Genomic DNA, 25,266 nt, shown 5'->3' with positions numbered 1-25,266 from the left:
CGGCATTGATACAACTGTGGAAATACAAATATCCCCCTTTCAAAGGCACTTACCCCTAGACTAAGACTGTCAGATTTTTTTTTTTAAACAATCATTCCTCACAATTTTCACTTTTTAGGGAAACTTTATAAATGAGTGGTCCACCATGCTTTCTCTCTGCCCTTTGGCTTCTGTCTCTAGTCATGTGACAGAATTCTTTGTCAAAGGACTACCAGTGGCTTCCTCACTGGCATAGCCATTGACCTTGTCAGCCTTCCTTCCACACTGCTCATTCTTGAACACGTGGGTCTTTGCATGTGTTGCTATTACCACCAAGATCCTTCCCCCACCACCTCACCTTCTTGCCATCTGCACATCTTTCGGCCAGGCTTCTAAGACGACTCCATCCCTCTGATATGATTTGGGTTCTTCTACTCTGAACTTTTATGCCATCTTGTGCCTTTTTGCTCCTGAACTTGTCATACTGCACTTTAGTGTACCCTATGAGTCCTTCTCTAGCCCCTTCCTCAGTCCACCCCCTAACTGGCTCTTCAAGGACAGACACCGTAGCTGTTGCATCTGCATTTTCCTGTTAGTGATGGGGGCTCCACAAATATTTGCAGAATGAAGAAAGGTCAATGAAGATGGTGTCTGGAATGACACAGCTTTCTTTAGAGCAGGGTGTGAGCCCCAGGTTTTCTTAACAACCCTTGGTTTCACTAGGACCCTTTGGTATACAGTTGAAGCTGTAGAGGAGGAGATAGATGCTGTCAATAAAAAAGAAAGAAAATGGCACCTGGCCCTGATGGACAAGATAGTTGTCAGGACATCTGGGCCCATCCTGGCCACTGGCATTCACCACCCAATTAATAGCAAGTAGCTCTGCATTGCTTGTGTGAAAGTGGGAGTGGCTATTGATTAGATCTGGAAACACTTGGAGGTTCAGAACGGGACCAGAATGGAGAATATATTATTTGGGAGACCAAGCAAGTTGGTTGTACTAAACTAATTCACGTTATGGAGGAAGAACTTGAATATCTGATTGACAACTGGAGAGTAGAACAGAGTTAGGGCTCTCATACCATTGTGTGTACAATGTTGTGTTGAATCTACTGGACTCCTGAAGGAATGTACAATGCAAATATTGAGTAGATAAAAATTTATGGATCTGAGAGCTCAGATCCTCACCATCCCTCTAAAAACAATTCATTCTATATCATATTGGTACAGGCTATCTAAAAGAAGAGTTAGAAGTAAGTACAATCCTTACCACTCACTTTGAATTCTGATCTTTTTGTTTCTTGACATTGGGCCAAAATTATTGCCTATGTGTAAAAACAATGACAAAGGGCACCATTATTAGGTGTTGGAATGACTGGAAGGCCGTAGCTGTTGTATAGTGTACGATTAGCTATAGCCCATATCATCAAGAAAGCACATCTCCTGGAGCTGGAGAGATGGCTGAGCACTTAAAAGCACTGACTGCTCTTCCAGAGGAACCTAAGTTTGATTTCCAGCATACATGTGGTGGTTCACAACTAGCTGTAACCCCAGTTCTAGGGCATCTGCCACTGTCTTCTGGCCTCCCCTGGCACGGCATGTACATGGTAGATTTTAGGGCAGTGAGAGGTCTTCCTTCTGTTTAGGTGTGATATTTTGTTCTTTATTAGTTACCCTCAAATTCATCAATAAAACAAGTTTGGGCTTTAGAATCTTGAACTTTTAGGAACAGATTTCTTTGACATTTTCTTTTTTTATTATTTTTTTCAGATTTTTGTATTTGAATTAGAAACAAGATTGATTTACATGACAATCCTAGTTCCCTTCTCCCTACTGTCCTCCCTACCACCCCTCCCCCACCTAAAACCCTACCTATCACATATCCTTTCTGCTTCCCCTGGATGATGGGGCCTTCCATAGGGTGTCATCAGAGTCTATCATATCCTTTGCGATAGGGTCTAGGCCCACCCCCGTGTGTCTTGGCTTAGGGAGTGTTCCTCTATGTGGAATGGGCTCCCAAAGTCCACACCTATGCTAGGGATAAGTACTGCACTTCTGCAGGAGGTCCTGTAGATTTCCGAGGTCTCCTCACTGAAACCCATGTTCCTGGGGTCTGGATCAGTCCCATGCTGGTTTCCCAGCTATCAGTCTGGGGACCAAGAGCTCCCCGATGTTCAAGTCAGCTGTTTCCGTGGGTTTCACCAGCCTGATCTGGACCGCTTTGCTCTTCACTCGTCCTTCTCTGCATCTGGATTTCAGTTCGGTGATTAGTTGTTGACATTTTCTTGTCACCAATGAAGTGTTCATAATATTATGGGCCAGTAAGAATTCAGAGAGATAACTTTTTTTATTTTTTTATTTTTTTGTGAATATGAAAATGCCATACCTAAAGGCAAAACACCTATACACATAGAATAAAATAATAAGTTTTAAAAATATGCCCTTTAGATTTGGCATTTAGAGAGTGGATATTCTGTATGATTTCACAAAAGACTCTGAGTTGCCCAGGAGCTCTGTTTATAGGGAGCAGTGAGTCAGAGCGGAGGCTGAAACTCCTCCTGTGGGTTCCTCCCCAGACCTGAGCACCCTCAGTTGTGTGAAGTGGAGCCTGCTTCCTCTGGCCACACCTGTTCCCTCAGTGTCTTCCTCTTTTCTATTGATGTGCAGTCCCCTTTCCCCCAGGCAGCCAATCTCAGAGCCTCCACATGGGATCTACTCAGTGTTTCTTACTGTCAGTATCCCTCTTCAGAGTTGCATGACAGGTTTACCTTGCAATATGCGTTCCTGCTCGGACACCACGGGTGTAGAGAAAAAGCAAGGAATAAGTGCCGAAGACTCATTGTAGTCTCAGCCTTGGCTGGTGGCTGTGGGCCAGCCACTTAATGCCTCTGAGGGTCTGTAAACCCATGAGAAGTGAGTGTTGAAAGCAACACTCGAGGTTTCTTCTTTAAGGATTATTATGAGGGAGGATCCGTGCAGAAGTACTCCATAGTGTGGAGCACCACCTTGCTCAGAGACATGTCCTATGATGTGTCTTGTGTGACAGGAGCTGCAATAAATTATAGAAGGTGATACATTATGTGTGAATTGCTGAAATAGGACATGATTTAACCTTATGTACATAAATTGGGTTACTGATTCAGAATTTGGGGCTATGGTAGAGGTTTTTTGTGTTTTTCTTTTTTTCTTTTTTCACCACTGGCCCAAACAACAAGGTACTTGAGACAAACACGGTGCTTCCTTTTAAAAAGAATTATTCCTCTTAATCTTTAATTAATATGAGATATTTTCACATACTTACAGGTGACAGTGTGATGTTTTTACCTCACGTTATCATTTGTAAAATGTATAATGTTGAAATCAAGGTCACTATTATTTCCACCCCCTAAACTTTTATCATTTCTTATGATGGGAAACTTTGGACTCCTCATTTTTCATACAACAAACAGTTAATTTTGTAAACGACGGTCATTCATCTCTGCTGCAGAATACTAGAACTTAGACTTCCCATCCAACTCTCTTTTGGATCCATTACCCATTCCCTCCCCTTCTCCTGCTGCCTCTAGTGCCCACTATTCAGTTTCTGCTTCCACAGAGTCAGCCTGCTTGTTATGCTGCCTTTTTACATTAACAGATTTTTTTCATCTGTTAAAAAAGTTAAAATTAATTACACATTGTGCAGTGATGGATCCCAAGCTAGCTCTATAAAGCGCAGTGTATTTTAAATGAAGGCATTCCCCGCAAGGCGGCTCACTGCTGGGAGATCAGCTTAATAGAATGTTATGGCCTGAAAGAAATTCATGGCTTGAGCAGAGAGGTGTCTGGAATTCCCATCTGGGATTTATTAGTGTATGTATGCAGGTGACGTGGGGCGGATGTTAGTTTTTAAGAAAACAAAGTCTTCAAGCTGAAGATGGCGAACTTGTTGCTTTGTGAAGTAGCCACAGCTGCCAGTGTCTTCCTAGCCCTGGAAATTCCATCAGCTGAAGTGTGGAATGTCTGTCTTATCTGGATGGCATCTGTGTCGGGTTGTCGAGATACCTAGTTAGGCTGCCTCTATATGGTAAGTGCAGCCCATCCGTCGCAGTTGAGAGCCCGGAGAACGTCTTCTGGGAAGGTTGCATTGTGCCCCCACACTCTGTTTATAAGGATGATAAAGCAAGTATGTCCACTCTGCGCACACTTTAAAACAGAAGGCTTGCAGCTGCCAGAGTTGCTTTCTTCTTGGCTCCTTTTCTGATGGAGTTTTTGGAAACTTGTTAGATTTATGAATAGTTGAGGATTACCAGACTTGGTCTCCAGTACAATGCAAATGCTTTTTTAAACTTTTCTTTCTTTGAAGGTAGCAGCTTTGTGTTTTCATGGTCCCTTATAATATGCTTTATGGGTGTAGGAAATGAAGTTTATTCTTACATGTTGTCATAAGTCAGTATATGTCTTGATGATTATTTTGTTGGTTATATTGTCCCTTCAAAGTGCCCAACAAGTGCTATAGGTCTAGATAGGAGAAAAAGGCAAAACATAAGGGGTAACCTTGCATTGGAAATAGCATAACTTAGTTATCTGCCTCAAAAGACATCTACTATCAAGCTTATCAACAGTAGAAGGTGCATGAAGTTCAGCGCCTCAGCAGGCTTCATAGAAAAGGGGAGGCCTAAGTGTGGCTTTGAGAGGGGCAAAAAGAGGATGTAGCCACAGACAAAAAGAATCAGGCTGGCAGCAGCTGCCCCCACAGTGTTACTGCAAAGGGTGTCATGATTCACCACAAGGGTTCTTGTCAGTAATTTCCAGTTAATGGAAACAAGTGTCAAATGTTTCGGAATGATTACTTTTTAACCCATTCGTGCCTGTGAGCTTGTGGGCACACGTTCATGAATTAGTCGCAGAGGTGAAGACACTGGCTGGAACACTGGGAAATGGTGTCTCACCTGCAGCCCAGCTTGTCTGTGTCACTTTGAGGGATGTAGGACTGTGGGAGACAGGAGCTATTGTATTGTAGCCTTGTCAGGCATTTGGGGTTTTCAGCCCATGCTGCTGGGAGAAACCAGCTTTAAAAATTATAGGAACTGCAACTAGTGCTGATGACTTGACAGTCAGGGCAAGAATAGAGGAGAAAGGGCCAGGAAACATTTTGACTGGCACGTGGATTAGAAATAAAGGGGAAGAGAGAGCAGCTCATGTGAATAATAACCGTCAGGCTTCTCGACACTGTTTGCCTAAGTGAAGAAAAGAAAATGAATGTTATGTAGGAAGAAAAATCAAGATGTTCAAAAGACATCAAGATGGACTTTGATGGGTACAGTGACCCTCAGCAGCCATCCAAGCAGGCCAATCCTAGGCAGCTGGAAATATGTGGCCAATGTAATAAGTTTTTATGTACTAATAACTTTGTAATCCTATGAAGAAATAATATACCTAAATTGAAAGATTAAAGGGGTCTTTATTTTTTCTTTATTTACTAATGGCATATATGTACCTGTGAGGTACTGTATATATTAGTCAGTGCCCAATCAGGAAACTATATGTTAATTTGAACATAAAGGTTTAAACAAAAGATTAGCTAGGAAACACAGCAGTGCTCTCTCTCTCTCTCTCTCTCTCTCTCTCTCTCTCTCTCTCTCTCTCCATCTCTCTCTCTCTCTGAATAGAGCTGAAGAGATGGCTCAGTGGTTAAGAGCACTAGCTGCTCTTTAGGAATACCTGGCTTTGATTCCCAACACCTACACTGATGGCTCACAATTTCCTGTAACTCCAGCTCCAGTGGATTTGACTTCCTCTTCTGGCCTCCATGGGTACCTACACACATAGTGGCATATACTCCCACAAACACATATACACTTAATCCTACATGTCCATTTCTGGTTACATAACAAAAATAATTGCAAAAGGTGTCAAAAACTTACCCATGAATCTCTATTGACAGCAGTAGCCACAGGTGGGAGAAACCTAAAGTCTGTTACAAAGATGATGTGGAATATTACTCAGCCAGTAAAAGGAGATTCAGACATATTTCTTGACATGGATGAAGGTAAGTGAAAAAATCCAGTCACAAAAAGACATCAACTCTGTATAACCAATTTAGATAGAGTAGCCAGTCTAGAGACAGAAAGTAGCCCATTAGTTTCCAAGATTTAAAACATTCTGAAGATGTATAGTGATGCTAGCTATACAAACGTGCATGTGCATGTACTTACTGTCACTAATCTACACATTTTCATGGTTGCAATGACAATTTTTATGCTGTGTATATTTCATCACAATGATAAGAATGGTAATAAGAAACCAATCTATTAAAAAGAAATATTAACTCTGATGGTGACTGGCTGTAGGAAATTCAGAGATTGTTAGCAAATGAGAAAGAACAGCTTCCTCCACTTCAGATATTGGCTCACTGAGTGGCAGCCAAGTCACTAGGGTGTTTGTTGTACTGGCAGAACATGCTGGGAAGTCACCCTGTAAGCCATTCATCAGTAGTGTTAACATTTGCCCATCACCTGAAGGATATGCCAGAAGGAACCACAGGTAGTGCCATTCAGTCAGATGCACAACAGAAGCTAGCCAATGAAGCATCTGCACTAGGAAGCAAGATGCCCAAGCCACCCACAGAAAGCAAGCACCAAGTCCCAGAAGGGAATGTCTTCCTGTAAAATGTAATAAGTTCCATCCACTGAACAAATACAGAGTTCTGTCAGCTATGGAAGAAATGCTGGATAAAGACCCTGGTGTTTTCTCATCGCTCAGACTGAAGTGAGAGGGTCTGTCATGAGTCACCTCACAAGTTCTCCAATCTTGAGATCAGATAGGGTCCTGTAACCCTAATTTCCTGTTCTGTGTTCCCATTCACAGAATTCTTGTGTTTATCACATTTCTTAGGAAGGGCATGATGTCATCACATGAAAAACAGTACAATGTGACATTAAGCTATGAACAAACTTGAGCAAAAACTGATGCATTGCACATTGCCTGAGGGATTGGATGTTATTCTGTTCTCCTCCCTGCCCCCAATCCAACATGCCATGGCATGCTTTCTAGTTTATTGTAGTGCCCTGAGTGAGACAGATACACGGACACACAGTGTGGACATCTCAGAGTTACAGCTGTGAGTCCTTATCAGCAACTTTAGGTCACACAACTATAACTAATGGGAGTTTAAGGTGCTGATTTGGTTAGGAATGCATTAGAGTCATGTGTAGTAAAAATTGTATAGAGTCAATATTAATTTTGGAGACCTCCTAGGAAGTTACTGAAGACTGGTAGCCCATCCCTTAATGTTCCTAAGAGTTACTGAGCAAATGCTGCTTCTAGCATGGGTATAGGTTGTAATTTCTTTGGGACCAACTTTAGTTGGCTTCTTTTAGAAACATTTTGCCATGGAAAGATAGATAGCTCAAAATAACTAGAGGAGAAGATTCTGAATGTTCTCAATACAAAGAAATGAAAAATGCTGACAAGGATGGATGGCCTAAGTGTCTTGTGTTGACCAACATACAATATACTAAAACGTCAGTGTGGTCCAAGAAGATGTGCAGTTATTATGTCAGTATTTCCATGCTGATTCTTTCTTCATTTTATATTTTTATAAACTTTATTTAGTGTGTGTGTGTATATAATGTGTTCATGGAGGTCAGAGAACAATTTGAGGGCATCAGTTCTCTCCTTCCATCATGTGGACTCTAGGGATTGAACTAGTCACAAGGCTTGGTGGCCAGCACCCTTTCCTGCTGAGCCATCTGTCAGGCATGTCATCAGTTTTTAAAAAGCTACATAGCCTTGAATGTAACATTCACCTGTCATGTACTAGGGCTACCAGGGTAAACGGCCAGGCAGAGGTGCAGAGAGAGGGTCAGAGGGGGAGCAGTAAAGTCCCAGCTCTACATTGTCAGATGTTCCAGGATAAAATTAGGTTGGACTGTGGCCCAGGTGCTACTTTGCTATTATTTGCATCTGTTTGAAATGATCATGTATAGCTAAAATTGGGGGAAAAATGCATGTAAGGGGACTTCTCTGAATTGTGTAGTTTTATATATAAAAAAAAAGGTCAGTGGAAATAGATTTCAGATAAAGTTAATGATTTTTAACTTTATTCTACAGAATTAACGGGCTTTATATTCGGTAGCATGCACACAGCCAGGTCGGGAGTCAGAACATGCAGCCCATACTCTGAGACAAAACTGGCACATGTTTCTATAGCTCTTCTTTAAGGTCTGGCCAAATAATGGGTTTCAGAACCTGACCTATTCAAGTGGAAAAACTTCTGATCCATAGCAGAAGTTTGGATAAGTTCTGCTTCAGTCTTCTCCCTGCAACCCTGTTTGGATAAGTTCTGCTTCAGTCCACATTTTACTGCCTGCTGAGTTTGCCTGTCCAGTGTCAGTCTTGGCCACTGTGCCTGGAAAGCCCATCCTATCCCAGGGTTTCTCCACAAGCCTTTTCTCTCCCTTAAACTACAACCACCTGGCACATAGTCAAACCCTCCTAGATTCTGCTCACGCCCAAAATCTGATGTTAAATTCAGATTGTGACAACTGGACGTAGGTTAAACTGCCAAACAGATCTCAAGCTAAGAGTCTGAATTCAAATTTCCACATGTGGTTCGTGACTTTGGGATTTCAGATTTTGTTCAGAAACTTGCACAAAACAAACAAAACAACTCTTCTCTGCTCAGATTCAATCATTCGTGACTCATTCCTCAACCTGTCTTGGCATAGTCTCTAGCCCTTCAAAGTGAACACAAAGAAGAGAGAAGAGATTATCGCTGGAGGTCCCAAGCAGAGCCCCTGGCTTCTGAACGCTTCACAGTAATCAATCACAGATGTGTGCCGGCCGCCGGCGCTGGAAGGTTGCATAAGTATCTCAGATTGCATACAGCTCCAGCCAGCCAGCCAGTGTGAGCCGGTCTCTATGAAGTTGCTCAGAAAGAAAATTAAGTTATGAATCTATGTTTATCTCATCACACAATTATTTCTTCAGTGTAAAGGAGGTAGGGGCCATGGCTAGAAGGAAAATAATTGAATTTCAGCTCACTAGAAAGAGGAACTTTCTAACCAAAGCTGCCTTCTAAGGAAAGTGTGTCTGCTAAGAGAGGGGAGGGAGGAGATGGAGGATGGATGCTGCTGCTGACGTGTCTGGGGGTCACATAAAACAGAGGGCTGGAATGGTGACAGCCAAGGTTGCTTCCAGACTTGGGCTCCTGTGACTGGCTATGGCTATTGATCACTTGAGTTTAGGAAGGCCAGCATGCACTGGTCAGTGTAACTCTGTGCTGCCCTGACTCAGTCTTGACTCCTTCCCATCAGTCTGTTGAATCCTTTCTGTGACTATCCTTTCAGGCTTTTCCCTTTGACCCCATTAACCTGGGCACAGGAAGAATTCCAGGCCTATTGTGTTCACTATCTGTAGCTTGTCAATCTGGGTCAGCATTTAGGGTTCCAAACAGACATTCCTAAACAACCCAAACCAGTCTGGCCTCATTCACAAATATATGAGGGAAGGAGACAAGGGGTGTGCTATCGTGTGTATACCTGGCCAGCTCATTTCATCACTGTAACTGATAAATAAGTAGCATCACCCCCATTTTTACAGATGTGCAAATAGAGGCTTAATGACTTGCCTGTTTTTAGAGGAATTCTTTTTTAAAAAGAGTAGATAGAGGAAAATCCTTCAAGCAAGGCTCAACCGGCATAGGTTCTGCTATGCTGTCCATAATAAGGCCAAGAAACCCAATTGAGTCTGGTGGGTTTTTTGTTTTGTTTTGTTTTGTTTTGTCAGTTAGTTTGTTTTTCCTTAATTCTGGTAGCTTCATATCCAAGAAAGCTTAGTTGGGGTCCTGACTGAATTTTTAATTAAAAAAAAATAAAACCCAATACATTTGTTGTCTCACGTAGCTGAATAAATAGAGGCTATTAAATTTATAGCTTATTTAAAGCACTAAATGTCAAAAATGGAATGACTTTAATTGGAAGCAGTGACCTCAGCATGTGAACAGGGATTAGAGCAGTCTGTGCTGGAATCATAGCCGACTGTGAACTATTTAGTGACCTTCCAGTGTAGGAATCTCTAGGTAACCCTCTGTGAAGGGAGGGCTGGCTTTTTTATGAGTACCTGGATAGAAAGAAGGGGCCCAGATACAGGAGACAGGAAGGAAGCTCAGTACACATCCACTGTGACTTGGAGTCCATTGTTCCTCAGGTTGGTGACTTGACAAGTCATGGAACCTTCTTTCTTTCGTTACATATCTTTAAAATGACCCATAGTGAACCCAAATGGTGACTTTAAATAAACCTATAGTAAGAGCCTCCCTCTGCTAGTTTCTCATTGAATGGAGATTCTCCAGTCTCCAAGCCAGGCCTTCTCAGTTAGATCCAGACATTTGACCCTTGAATAGACAGTCTCTGTTCATGTATAGCAATGAAGTTTCAAAAATTGAGTCTTCAGCCATCATCAACACTTAAGACTAAACAAAATTCCAGAGAGGTAAATTGAGGCAAGATAGGAAGGCAGGGAACATTTCAAGGACACGGAAAGAGAAAGGAGCCCCTCAACTTGGAGTGTAGTTGAATTCTCTCACCAACCAAGAGTCAAGAGTTTTGACATAACTAACAAAATTTGTCATGAAGAATGCCAACATGGAAACAGTATTCCTTTTTATACACTTCAAGCAAAATGGTAAAGTGACGAGTCACGTGACATGTGAGTTTAATCCTACTCCCTTCCAGCCTGCACTATCCACTGCACCTCAGAGACCACCCTATGATCCCATCACCTTCACTCATCCCACACCATATAGGAAGGAAAAACGAGAGAGAAAAGTTTCTTTAAAACACTTTGAAGACTGTAACTTCAGAAGCCACCAACTCATACACATTGTCTATTGTAGAATACATTGGTGCCACTGTCTTGGGAGAAGCCAGACCCATTTATTGGGTTTATACTACCCTTTCCTACATACCTCTTGGAGGCTCTCCTAAAGTTAATATCCACACTGAAATCATGTTAAAGCTCTCCTTAGCAAACTCCAACACTGTTTCCAAAAAGAAAACATAAATGAAAGGAATTACTGGTAAGTGTTTTAGGAAAAGGATCATGGACTCACAAATCCATCAGTATTTTCCAACCTGGTGTGTATGTGTTTATGTGTGTGTGGTGTGGTGTGCGTCTGGGTGTGCACTTGTGAACGCATGAGCTTTGTGATCATCTACTCAAAGCTCTGTAGCAAGGATGGAAACAATGGAATCGTAGGAAACAAGTGCTTACCAGATGCATAGCTGTTTGCCTGCCAGTGCGCACCTCAGTGTCAGCGCCTTTTCATACTCCCCCAGAACTGTGGGCTCACACCCAGAATATTAATGATTATGTAAGATTTGCTGGAAGTGTCATTGAAAGTCTGAATGGAATTTACCCATAGCTACACACCCCCAGAGTCTGGCGACAGTAACCCTTTCTCTTCCCACCGCCACACTCTTTCTCAGTTGCTGTTCTTGATTCAGGCACCTCTGTTCCACTTCACACTCAGACTCCCTAACCTCGCTCCTTTACTCATCAAGATGTCAACATACAGGGCCACCTCAGAAGATACATATGAGGGCAAGGAGGGCTGTGAAGAGACACCCAGTGAGGCCTCGCCATGGTTTGGAGGACTGAGGGTGAATGGTGTCTTGAGGGTGGACAGTCCTCAGCCCCAACCAGATGGGACCAAGAACAAAGACCCTTTTCCACCTTAAGGACAATGAAAAGGTTAATTTTGTACACAGATCATGAGAGTCTTTGAAGATAGGTAATAGAAAAGTTGAGGACAGACAACCTCAGAGTCAAACAGAAGAAGGCCACTTTGAATACTCTGTAAATAGCCTTTTTGTGACCGATAATTTTTATATGTTCAGATTCAGCCTCCTGACACCAGGGCAGAAATAAAAATAAAAACATTGATTGACATGACCAGAGCTGCTTATGAGCCAGCAGTTGCCAGGACAGAAGTAGTTGGCAGAGGTTCCTGGTTTCCACTGCAGATAACTAGACCCTTCTTGAGTTTGCTGGGGAATGTGACAGTGTGACACTTCTGGGTAGTCATGCCTGCTCTTCCTACTTCTGTCGCTGGCCTTCTGAGCTGAGAATTATCCAACCTACTTACTCTTCAGAGGCACCTGGGTCTCTGGAAGCCAAAGGGCCTAAGGCCCAGGCTGCAGTCACCTTCTCTTTTTTAAAAACAGCTTCACTGGAGTGCCAATAAGAGGAGCCTTGTCCTGGTGCATGAAATTCAGTTGACTTAGTTCAGTTGGGTTGGTGTTAATACATTTTTCACAGAACCAAGTGCCTTGTGAGGAATTAGTTTAATCTGTGCTCCAGAATTATCAAAATTATAAGAGGAAGCTCCAGCTAAGGAAGACCATTTATATGTGACTTGTGTAAATATTGGGTAGTGCCTGAATGAATGGATAAATCATCAGAACCTGTGCAGTGTTGATATAGATGGGAATACTCCATTATTGCACAGGTGTAGGGATGCAACACAATATTTAAGTATACCTTTTTCTAGATCGGAAATGTTGCCAATTTAGTTGCTATTTTATAGTAGGTGATATATAATGGATGGCTAATGTGAATTCTGAACTTATGCTCAAGTAATGACTCTGGGCTGCTTCTCAAACATAGGAAAGTAAATAGGGGACTGGGGATATAGCTCAGCTGGTAAAGTGCTTGCCTAGGATGCATGAAGCCCTGGGTTCGATTCCAGACACACATAGACTAGACATGGTGGTTGAAGCCCATAATCCTAGCACATTGTGGGTGAAAGCAGGAGAATCAGAAGTTCAGGGTCATATACTTGGTCATATGCAAATTTCAAACCATCCAGGGATCCCTGAACCCCATCTCCAAAAGACAAAAAGTGAATAGGTCTGATAGACAGCAGCAGATGACTATGGTATACTGGTACATTAGTCACTGTGGCTAGCCCAACCCTCTTTGAGTAAAATCCTAGCAAAATCAACGAAGCATTCATTTGGAAATAGCATGAAGCAAAGACAGCCCTAGAGATCCTGCTATCCATTGCCATGATTTTCCAAGTTGGAGGCATGAAACAGAATAGCATGCCCAGGGCAGATGGTTCTGAGGTTATGCCAGTGTCTGTGGAGTGCTTATCATGTAAAGTCTTTTGAAATAAGCTGGGCATCATTGCTCTTGATTTCCATCTGAACATTCTTCCCCAAGGTGACTGCTTGGCTATATTGGAATAAAAAGTTTCTCTGGAGGTTTCCTGATGATCCTGGTGAATGTTCAAAGATCAGCCGGGCTGTTAAAAGGATGCTAAGTTGATTACCGGGCTGCTTGGTGGCATTCAAACTGTTTATTCAGCACTTGTTCTTCTTGGCTAACCTGGACTGTGCTGAAGGCCGTTTTGTGAACCCATGTAAAAACAAGTCGGGTATTAAGGTCTTCTTCTTAACAGACCTTCAGAGGTTTGCATGCACTTGGATTTGTGAAAGGACACTTAATAAACATTACATAAAGGGGCACTTTCTGAAGGAAGAGAGAAAGTCATTCTGCTTGGGGCAAATGGATGTGGAAGCTGGGCTGTCCTTATTTGCATAATCATTACCTCACCTTGAAAAGGTGCTGCTTCACCCCAGCTATATATTCACATAAGTTATCTCATTTGTGTAGCAAACAGCATCCGGGGACATCTGGCCTGGGGGGTGGGGCAAGGCAAGACAGATGCTGTAGGGTAGGGAGGGGGAAAATGATTCCTCAGAAGGACAGGCAAGGCCATGTGTGACTGACAAGGTAGCGTTTCTTTCTATTCGGAACCATCCCCATTCTTATCTCAGCTGTGTCTATCATGAGCCTAAAATTAGGGAGCACAGGCTGCCCATCCCAGCAGCACTAGGATGTGGGGCAAAGGGGACCGTGGTAACCATGATTTTCAGAAGGATGTAGTTACCCTTCTCCAGGCATGTTTAGTCTCCTTAGGCTGATATTTTCCAGATGTTTCTTTCTTCCCTCTGGCTCCTATGTCTTGGTTCACCTTGCCCCTTCAGTAAAATAGAGATAAAATTCTGGAAGGGTCTTAGGAATGTTAGAATCACCCATCAATAGGAACTAATTTAATATCAGACCTTATATTATTATTTATAATATCCCTTTGCCTGTGAATAGAATCAATAGTCTTCAAACTTGTTGCTGAAACAAAAGGCAAGCGTACTCTTTACAAAAACTTATAAGGTACAATAGTTAGTGATAACACGCGTGTAGCACTCAGGCTATCAAATCACTTTTTTTTTTCCTTTTTTTTTTAAAAATTTATTTATTAGTTCCAGTTAGGGAACAAGCTTGTTTCACATGTAAGTCCCTTCTCCCTCTCCCTCCCCTCACCCCCATCCTTCCTCCCCCCCCCCACCCCACCCACCACTCCCCAGGCAGGGTAGGGCCCTCAATGGGGGCTCTGCAAAGTCCACCAAATCTTCCTGTGCTGGTCCTGGGCCCTTCCCCATGTGTCCAGGGCCAGAGTGTAACCCTTTACATGAGATGGGCTCTCAAAGTCCCTTCTTGCACCAGGGAAAAATACTAATCCACCACCAGAGGCTCCCTGGAGTGCAGAGGCCTCCTTATTGGCATCCATGTTCAGGGGTCTGGATCAGTCTTGTACTGGCCTCCCAGATAGCATCTGGGGTCGATGTGCTCTCCCTTGTTCAGGCCAACTGTTCCTGTGGGTTTCTCCAACTTGGTACAGACCCCTTCGCTCTTCATTCCTCTCTCTCTCCAACTAAATTCCAGATTTCAGCTCAGTGTATATTTGTGGATGTCTGTCTCTGCTTCCATCAGCCACTGGATGAGGACTCTAGTTCCTGGGTCGGTCGGCGGAAAGCCACTTTGTTTATAGTACCTTCTGCAATACCAGCCAAATGTGTGAATTATATATTGTTTTTATCTGTGTTTTATAGATGAGCAAATGGATGCTTGAGGGGTTAATTATTATTAATTATTATTTTGCTTAAGGCCATATAAATAATAAATAGCAGAACTAAATCTAAACCCAGATTTGAAAAACATGGGCACTTTGCATAATCCTTTCATTAAATTTAGCATAGGTCCTGGACCGCTCTCTCCCCATATAAAAGTAAGATATAAGGAGAAGGAGGGCAGCTGGAAAATACATTTCTTAAAGAATGTACCTCTCCTCACAATCTCCAGCTGGGGATTCCTTCCCATTGGCTGTTTCCTTTCAGGTTCCTTGAGGCCCCTCACCCTAGGGTTGGTGCTAAAACAAGGTTTGATAAAATAAATACCCCGCAAGACAGGGAGGCCAGTGGAAGCGGCTGTGCCCACCTCTCTGAAGGGCAAACAGGGGCCACCCAGAGCTAAGAGGACTTTGGTGGTAAGAGCCAGGTGGGGACGGGAGGGGAGGGGAGGGCAGGATGGTTGCTGTTCCCTGGGCCCTCCTGCCCTTTGCCCGTTTATCTTCTGTCAGTCAGCATTTCCCAAAGCCAGAGAGGTCTTTAGGGACCAGCAGCTTGGTTAGAGGGAGCCAGCGATGCATAGGGGGCTTCTGCCTCGCCTGTCCTACTTTCCTTAGAGGCCATTTCTGGCGCTGGTGAAGTTTGTGCCCTGTGAACGGGACCCTTCCAAATGTTCTCACAGCATCTGTATCACTAGCCTGAAATACAACAGCCCTGAAAGGGTTTTCATAAATCGGGCCATGTAAAAACTCAAGACGGGGAATGTCAAAAATGTCACTCTCCACACCCCTCCCAAATGCAGCGCAAGCTTGTCCCGGTGCACTTCTCTCCAGGGCACCTTTCCTGCGCTGGGCCCCACCTGCCGGGGTCTCCTCCACCCGCGGCGGCCCCTCGGGGGCGGACTGCTGTGGCCCAGCCCCGCGCGATTCGTCACTCCTGCGGAACTTTCCCCTGAAAATCCCTCCCGCAGCCAGCCGCCCGCCCCGGGAGGTTCTGATCTCAGCGGCTTCCTCCCACCGCGTCCCGCCTGCGCGCATCACACTCGTCCCGGAGCCTCGCAGCCTCACGTCCATGTCCGCGGTGGTGGCGCCTGTGGCTGTGCACCCCGACAGCATGCTCTCCGAGGTGGAGGAGCCCAAGGAAGGTACGCCAGCCGCTGGGCTCAGCCAACTTCAGCGCAGGAATGTGGAGGAAGGCGGGAGCAGGCGCTGATGGGAGCAACTAGCGAGCAGTGGGGAACTTTGTCTCTCCTCAGGCTGGCTGGATTCAAGAGAGTCCAGGGAGCAGCCCTGTCCCACTAATCGGGCAGTTAAGGGACAAGGGATCCAGCATCAAACCTAGCCAAGCCAGCCCACCAAAGCTGCTTTTCAGATTTCTCTCGAAAGGAGAAAGCGGGCTTTCACTGTTAAGAATACAAAACGCTCCTGGAATGGGCTGCCTGTCCGCCTGCCTGGGGACAGCCCAAAGCTGGATTCCCAGGAAGAGTCCAAGTCAGGGTCCCTTGAAAAGGGGTGTCAGAAATTGGAAGGGACATGCATTTCCGGGTAAAAGAGGAAGCTGGATGAGGAGAGAAGTGAAAGATCTTTTTTTTTTGGGGGGGGGGGATATGTTCGGTTTTTATTTATTTATTTTTTCCTTGCTACCTCTTCTGCAGTTGGTTTTGCTGGGGACTGGAAGATGTGAGGGTGCCTTTTTACCATTTGAAATAGGAAAGTTTGTCCCTTTCTGTCTTTGGAAAAGCAAGAGTTTCATTTACTGCTAACAGAGCTGGTGACAGGGCTGGAAAAGCTCCAACCAAAACACTATTATAGCTGGTGTTAGCTTGGGAGTTTATTTGTGTGTGAGTGTTTGTGTGCTTTGTTTCCTGGAACTTTATATATACAAAAGTCCACTTGTGAATGGGGGTTGGAGTCGGGGTGGTTGGGGAAAATTAGACGGGTGGGGGGAGTTCAAGGTTGTGAAATCCCCCTTTCTTTTCAAGTAGCTTCTTGGGAGACTGCTAACTTACAAGTCAGTCACAGCTCGGGCTGAGCAAGGAACCTTCTGCGTTTTGCAATGTAGGCTTTCCGTGTGGCCCATGTACCTAGCAATGTGTGTGAGAGAAACTGTCAATTGAAAGGGGCTTGTTTAATAGAAATACTGGCCAGCCCGCATGAAAAGTGACAGCTTTGGAGAGGAGTGTTTCCCTGTAGCAGCAGCCCCTGTACCAACAGAGAGTGCGGATGTGTGTTTTCTTGTTCTGTTTTGTGCAATTTACGCGGAGTCAAAAGGAAATTGGAACTGGACTGAGAAACCACTCTTGAACTTTTTTGTAAATTGCACAGCGCTTAGATTAACATTTTCTTCCGGGCCTGTTATTCCCTGTCTTTTGGGAAAGGAGTGGAGGGGGGAGTGAAAAACTGCCAGGTCAACTGTATTAAGCCTCCCTCTAGCAACAATCCACACTCTCCCCTCTCTTTGCTGGCTCTGGCTGTGAGTTTGCAAGCAGCAACATGGAAACTGTGGTGTAGTGGGCACCTTTCACTCCTTCCATTCCTTATCTGCCCTTGCCTGCAGTAGCTACCTGACACACAGGCTTTGCTCTCTGCATTTTAGAGGAAGCTCAGAATATGTGTTTCTTTTGAATCAATCTGAGCTGCTAGAATTTTAAATTGATAGAAGTTAGGGTAAGATTTTCTTTTTTAACTAAGTCTGAGGAAAATTAATGACCAGACTGATTGACACTTCTTCTAGGATGTGTGTGTGTGTGTGTGTGTGTGTGTGTGTGTGTGTGCGCGCGCGCGTGCCAGGCTGGTATTTTGTGGGTTCTAACCTTCTCACCTCCCTTCACTTACAGTTTATGGGGTTCTTTTCCCTGGTGGCAGACTTGTCTATCTTGTTTAGTGAGAGGTCACCAAGAGCCCTTCATACTGTCTGAATTGAAAGAAAGTTGCCTTTGGATGCTTCATATCCAATCTGTTGTAGTGGTGGATACTTTGGATTCATTATTCCAAACCCTAGTAAGAGACTAGTGTACTTTCATTGGGGTTGAATCTGGAAAAAAGACCATCAGATGTAGAAGCCCTTAGAGGCCAATTTATTTATGCATGTGCATGAGTGTCGACGACTGTGACTGGGGAGATTGTTCAGCTTTCATAGCTTAGAATGCACTTGACTCTGTGCCAGCAGTAGCTCCCGCCTATAGTCACCTAAAGAAATGCTTTCATTCTGCCTGCTTGTCGGTAGGTAAGTGACTGAGCTTAAAGTGATAAAAACAATCCAGGATCTGCTATATGAAAAAGGAAAAGCATTTAAGATATTTAGACATAAAGTAAATGGGAAGTAGCCAGTTTATTAAGGAGGAGAATGCCTTTGAAAAGAGGATATCAACAGTTTCCTGTGGATACAGGCTTCCTGAGGAGACAATTAATATCCACATATTTGGCATTTAGTTGCTTCCTGTTGAATACATTGCTTAATTATGAAAGTAGTAAAAATGAATGATAGTTGAGATCACTGAGGATGAGTTAGACATAAGCACTGAAGAATCCAAGATTCCTTTGCCTTGGAAATCAATCGGGGTTTCAGTAGTGGTAATGCAAAAGCTATTATTGCTTTGTGAGGACCTGGGAGAGAATTAAGGGCTGGCAGGCAAGTGAGTACCACTCTCTCCTCCATTGCCCACACCAACCACTTCCCTTTACCACCTAACATAGGTCATTACTGCCTCACCAGTCCCCACCATGAGCATGGTGGCCATTAGACAATCTTCTGCTTGCAGACTGACAGCCTCACTGTCAGCCACACTCACCAATCACTCCCTTCCATCTTGGGCCTCCACACAGTCTTTCTTGGTTCCTTTCCTTCCACTCTTAGATGAGTTCACATTCCTCATTCTAGGGTACTAGTATTTGACATTTTTCTGAATCCTTTTCTTGGCCAGCTCTTTGGAGAAGCCTTTTCTGAACCAACCCCTCCCCCATCTGAACCAAGATCGCCCTCAGTCACCTTCTCTCAAAATACCTGTCCTTTTCCTGCTGACACACACCACACTGGGTAACCTCTCTTCTAGGCTACAAGCTCCTAAGCAAAAATGTCTCCTTCTCCACCTCTGTCTCCAGAACCTCTCCACCTCTGTCTCCACCTCTGTCTCCAGGTGCTTGTTTAATACCATAGACAAATGGTATTAAATGGTCCATTCCCATCACTTTGTCCAGTTTTAGGCATTACTTACTCACCCTTTAAAGTGAACCTTTCCTTAAAAACACTTTCTGGTTGTTTTTATTTTCAAGACATCATTTGCCTATATAGTCCATGCAACCTTGAACTCACAGTGACATTCCTGCTTCAGATTCCCAAGTGCTGGGATTACAGAGACATACCAACACACCTGGCCTTTAAATGTTCTTTTCCTGGTATCTTATCTTACTAAAATTTGGTTGCTTTTGTGTTTTGTTTTGTGGAGTTTTTTTTTTCCATCTTTTGTTTTTTTGCTTCATCTCTCCATAAATTTGTCAAAACCGACAGTAAACCTCTGGTCATATCTTTTATCATAATGACCATTTTAAAACTGTTGCTGCTGCTGCTGCTGATGATGATGATGATGATTAGTAATAGTAATAAGTTTAAAGGCCAAGGATGGATCAGCCAATAAAGGTGCTTGCCACCATGCTGGATGACCCAAATCCAATTCCTGGAACTCCCATGGGGAAAGGGAGAGAACCAATCCCTACCAGTTGTCCTTTGACCTCCACAACTTCTCCACACCTCCCATGGCACACATGTGTGTACACACACACACACACACACACACACACACACATGCACACCACACCATAATACACAAACAAATGCAATTAAAACCACCACCACCAAAAACACAACTATATTTAATACTAGGCACCAGCATCGTCCTTGGTTCCTCTGATATCACCATCCCTTGGTTTCCTTTCTTTTTCTAGTCTCTCATTATGTCTGCTCTGCCTCCATCTTGGACTCCTCTAAGAACCATCAGTATACCCAGCTTCCTGGTAGACACTATGCTTTGAACACTGAATAGGAACCTTCAATTCAATAAGTCTTGTATGACCACACCCCTTCTGCCAGCACAGATCTGATCTCCATTTAGGGTTTCTACTAAATGCCACACACCTCTTTTGTGATTCCAAACTATAAGTTCCCATGTTTTCATCAACGCTGTCCTTTATCCTCCAAGTGCTCACCAAGGAAGGACTCCCACTTTCCCTTTCTCATTACTCCTGGAATACATTTTCTTTACATGTCCTGTAGCTGAGCGTTTGTATTCTGACTGTTATAATCACCTCTGTCACTAGAATTCCAATGGCAAAAAGTGAACATAGTTTCTGTTACTGTAAATAAAACAATTGTTGGAAAATTTGAATAATTCATACATTCATTCTGTCAGACAGTTGTCTGTCACTATAACAAAAATATTTGAGGTAATTAACTTCTATGGAAACTTTTTTGTTACTGTTTATTTTTCTTAATAGGCTTTTACTTTATAGCTTTAAATACACTATGTTTACCTATGGAGGCCTCAAATTTACTCCTCCTGTCCTAGGCTCATGGGTACTAGGATTTCAAGTATGAACCTCTCTGGTTGAAGGGTTTATCTGGCTTGCGGTTTCAGGGCATGATTGATGGGTCTCTTGCCTTGGGTCTGTGCTGAGGCAGCTTATCTTGAGGAAGGAAAACCATGAATGAGGTGTTCAGGAAACCAAAGAAAACAAGGACAGGCTGGGGTCTCACCTTGGCACCCTCCTGTCACTGGAAAAGCCCCACCATCTTCTAATTGTGCCATTGGGGGCCTTTGAACATAACCCTGTGGGAGAACCTTTGAGATCAGTCCCACAGCACCCACTAGCAGGCTACAAGCCCAGGCTTCCCGGACACATTAGGTAGCATAGTCAGATACCCAAGAACCATCTGGTTAGGTTGCCACCACTGCCACCACTACCTCTGACTGTTCAGGTTTTCTGTTACAGAGTGTTTGGTCATCCTTAACCTTCGAAATCCCAGATACTAACCATCTGGTTGGTCTTGGCTGGCTGAGTTCCTGCCCTTGCTGCCGGGGGAGAGGATGCTTCTGATTCCACTGCCGGAAACAGGAGTCTGTTGTGAAAAGGAGACCTTCTCCAAAATGGGAGTTTTTATTTGCATCCCCTTAACCACAACAGTTTGCCCCACCACTTGACCAACAGTACTCTGTTCAGTTACTTCCTCATTCCTCTAAACAACCCTGTTTCCTTGGCTGTGATCTCTCTCTGGCTCTGCCTCAAGCTGGTTCTGTCTTCGGGTACATCCATTTTGCAGAAAATGCTCTTCCAGGCTGTTCCCTGGCATCCTACACTTGTCCAATATGTACTGTTTTCACCTGTGTCACAATAATTAGTTCCATTGGCCTGTACTTTATTATGAACTTTTTGACAAGGTTATACATTTTCCCTTCCTGAACCCCTTACACCAAACTGGGACATCTTCTGTGGAAGGAGTGAATGGTGCCTTATCACATAGTTAGTTTTAAGTGATATGGCAGAATCTTGAAGAGCATCACCTAGAGGTTGCTAGCTTCTTTCTAGAAATAGAAAATGGTGTCTTCCAAATCCAGAGGACAAGCCTATTTTGATTTTCTTTAAAATTTCATACAAGTACTCTTAATAGCACAGGCAAGACAAGTATAGGGGCAAGTATGCCAGCATCATGAATCTCGTTGAACACAGAAGCAGCAGCATTGAAGCTAGAATATACTGAGTTGTTTCCTATGCTAGATTCAGTGCTGGGCATACTTCTTGTTGCATACTTGTGACATGATCTTTTGTGTCCATCCCAGTTGACAACTCATTTGTCGATGAACACCCATGTGGATTCCATATTTTGATTATTAGAAAGTGCTGTGTTAAATATGGACATGCAGGTATTTCTTTGGCATTCTGATTTTATTTCATTTGGATCAACATCCAGTAAGTAGGATTGTTGGATTGTATGGTAATTATATTCTGTTTTTCTGAGGAACTTCCATACTGTGTTTTATAATGCTATATTGATTTAGCTATATTGATTTATAGAAATGCTATATTTCTACCAATAGTGTATAATAATTCTATTTTATCAAAATACATGCCAGCATATTTTGTTGTTGTTGTTGTTTTCCTTGGGTGACAGCCACTGTAATGGTGGCTCCTCACTGCCAGTTCCAGGTATGTTTCCTTGTTGACAAGTGTTGAGCAAATAACTTTTCATGTATTGTTGGTCATTTGTATTTGAGGAACACATATTCAGATGGTACTTCTGGGTTTTCGTTGGGTGACGTGAGTTTTTGCTACTGAGTTGCTTGACTCCCTTGCACTTCACAGTTACCTCTCCCTTGCCCCTTGTCAGATGAATTGTTTGCAAATATTTTCTATTTTGTAGGTTATATCTTTGTGTTTTCCTTTGTCATCCTGTATAGTCTTTACCATTTGGTATATTCTCATTAGTTTGCGTTTGCTTTTGTTTCCTGTGTTGTTGGCCCCAATCCCCTACCCTCTCTCTGCCCCAGAAACCCCTTTCTGTTTCATTATCCCGAAGGTTTTCGTCTAGAAGTTTCACAGTTTTGCTGTCAAGTATTTATTTTTGAGGAGCAAGACTTAGTTGTTTATGATGGTGACTTACTAGAATCCTTTTCTGTGGGAATGGACTCTTGTGATGCTGTGTAAGCTATGCACAGTATGTTACTTACTCTCACTGTTTCAGACACATGTGATGTGGCACTTCCATGTTCTCATTCATTGCCTTATCAGGTACTTCCTGTGTATCTTCTCTTTACAGCCCTTGCTTGGCAGAGGGAATGACAAGGTGAATCCAGGTAGTGATGAAGATTGGTTGTGATGGAACACCTGGTGCTTGGTTTGCCTGACCTTGATGTCATACATAATGTAACAGGCATAGCATTGTCTCTCTAAGGCCAGACTTTGTCATGATTATCTGTTTCCACTTATGTAGTCATTAGCCTGAGAGTAGAGTGTGCTGACAAGGACTAAAAGTAGAAAAGTCATTGTGAGATGTGGCACACTCTTTCCTCTATAGTGAGCCTTGCATTACCTGGTACTCCCACCTCTCAAAGCTGAAATATAATCAAAGTGCCCCATACACACCTCTGAAAAATTTACCTGCCTGCTTATGCACCATAGCTTTGTTGTTCTTGCATTATGATGCCACTGAACCGTCAGGAGAGCATGGATGATTAAATTCCCTGCTCCTGGCTATTAGTAATCCAGGAAGTAACCAAAGGGTGGGTGGGTAGAAGAGAACACAGCCAGAAAACAAACCTCAGCATCCGATGACTTCATCACAACAGGATACAAAAGTCAGAAATTTGCCACAACCTTTTATTTGTAGACATTTCTACATGGAAATCAGTGAAACAAGCAGGGCACATGATGCGCTTTGTGTAGCGGGTTGTTCCTAAAATAATACCACAAATGAATTAGAATGAAATGAAATCCTGTGCACGTCTATACGTATAAGCGAGTTCTGTTTAGCAAAGGTTGTATAAATAAAGCAATCCTTGATGCAAGTGTGTGAAGAATCGCCCACCATGATTGGGGGTTAGAGCAGCATCCCATCAAAGATCCTTTTATCTAAAGTTTTCACCTTGGAAAAGTCGAAAAGCCTACCAGCCTTTTTCCACCCTCTTCCTGTCATGTTTTACAAATGAAGATGTGTGCAAACACAGGCTTTGGCTTCAGGCCATGAAATCTCCTTGAAACAGGAGAGTAATCTGTTTGTATGGATGTCATCCACTACCTTTTGGAAAAGTTTAAGAACCTAAATGGAATGTTTGAACAAATGAAGTGTTCCTGTCAACCTTCCTCAGTGAGAAGAAAAGATAAGGCGCCATAAGTAATATTTAGCTCTGCAGATAGATCCCATCAGATCCCTTGTTTTGAAAGTGACAGGCTGAAGGAGAGGCTTAACCAGTGGGCTTGCTTGTTTTCATTCCTTCAAGGATAATATCCATTTAAGAACAATTAGTTGTTGGGAGTGCTGGCTGGGTGGAGAACTCTTCAGGAGAATGTGTTGCTTGTGTGTGGGTGGGGAAGGAGTCACTGCTTGACCTGGAGCATGCCATTGCAGGAAGAGATACCCATCCCACAGCCTTACCTTCCCTGAACCTGCAAGCCTGGGTGCTTTCTGGGAGTCAGAACATTTGTTTTTAGGAAGAAGTGGTTGAGGGGCAGTAGTCTACTGTTTTCCACAGACCCTGACCGTGACTATGACAGAGTATATGTTAAATCTTGTTCTGATAGTTTACCAATGTTGAAGAGTTAAGTGTAGGGGCTGTAGAGTCCTTGTGAGTAATTACTGAGTGGAGAGCAAATTGGTAGGAGAGCTCTGCTCTGTACTGCCAAGCCTGTGTTATCAGATTTGGTACCCTAGCACCATGTTAATGGTTTTAAGACAGTAACTGCAGTTAGCGTCATACATAGACTTGAGAGGGAATGTGTCCTCTAGCTCCATAGTGATAGTGATAAACGAGGTTTAGCTTTATAAATATTGAGGAGCGAAGTCAAGGGAAGAGAGAGATCACTTGCTCTCTGAACTTCAAGAGGAAGTGTGGAGAAAGAAGAGGCTGAACCATGGGTTTAGTTTCTGAAAACAACCATTTTTTTTTAAACGGGGCAGAGATAGATAGAACTAGTAAAGAAAACAGAATTAGACACACACCAATGGGAGGAGTAAATCCCAAAGAGAATGATGGGCTTTGGAAGCCAGGAGGAGAGTCCCGTGGGAGAAATAGCCAACCGAGTCTGAACTGATGCTAGAGAGAATACTTTGCCTTGGTTTGGGGCCTTGAGTGAAGGTGGGCTCAAGTAAACCTGGGAGCCAAAGCTTGAGGAGGCCATCTGGGGTGGGTTGGGATTGGAATGCACCTTGGGCATTCAGTTGGTATTAAAAGGGTGAATCAAGACTGCCCCACCATAAATACCCAGTCCTCCTCAGCCCCCATCATGGCCCTTTGTGTGTGCCTTCCAAGTCCTAATTACCAGTGGACTCCCTTCATTCTGTCCATCCTAGCAGCTCCCATCAGTGTTGACCAGAGTCTGAGGAGGTCTACAGGCCTGTGGGGCATTATATCAGATACGCACCAATGCATGAAAATAACCGGTAAAGATAGCTAAGTGGGGGTAGGGGATAAATGTAAAATGGACAGAAAAGGTTTTCCCACAAGCTACAACAGATCAAAAGCTCAGGAAAGTGTCTGGCTTGTAACAAAGGAACCCACACAATTAGAGAAAAACAGAAGAGAAACCAAGGAAAGGGGTGGGGCAGGACCCTAAGCACCTCTGTGACTTCA

The 25,266-nt window shown here is 43.5% G+C and overlaps 1 protein-coding gene across 2 annotated transcripts in view; it reads left to right on the top strand.

Annotated features, from left to right (window-relative positions):
• The window catches only part of Tnfaip8 (TNF alpha induced protein 8), a 121,642-nt gene that overhangs the window by 65,811 nt on the left and 30,565 nt on the right, over positions 1-25,266 (top strand). Inside the window, exon 1 of one of the 2 annotated variants that reach the window (XM_027400880.2) lies at positions 15,890-16,074. The exons of the other annotated variant lie outside the window; for it this stretch is intronic. Coding sequence (XP_027256681.1) covers positions 16,002-16,074 — 73 coding nt within the window. The 5' untranslated portion in view covers positions 15,890-16,001. Of the gene's footprint in view, positions 1-15,889; positions 16,075-25,266 lie in introns of those variants that run through there. 2 annotated transcript variants of the gene reach the window in all.

This window comes from Cricetulus griseus, chromosome 2, assembly GCF_003668045.3.
Source record: "Cricetulus griseus strain 17A/GY chromosome 2, alternate assembly CriGri-PICRH-1.0, whole genome shotgun sequence".
Lineage (NCBI taxonomy): Eukaryota > Metazoa > Chordata > Mammalia > Rodentia > Cricetidae > Cricetulus > Cricetulus griseus.
This window is presented reverse-complemented; position numbering and strand designations above follow the sequence as displayed.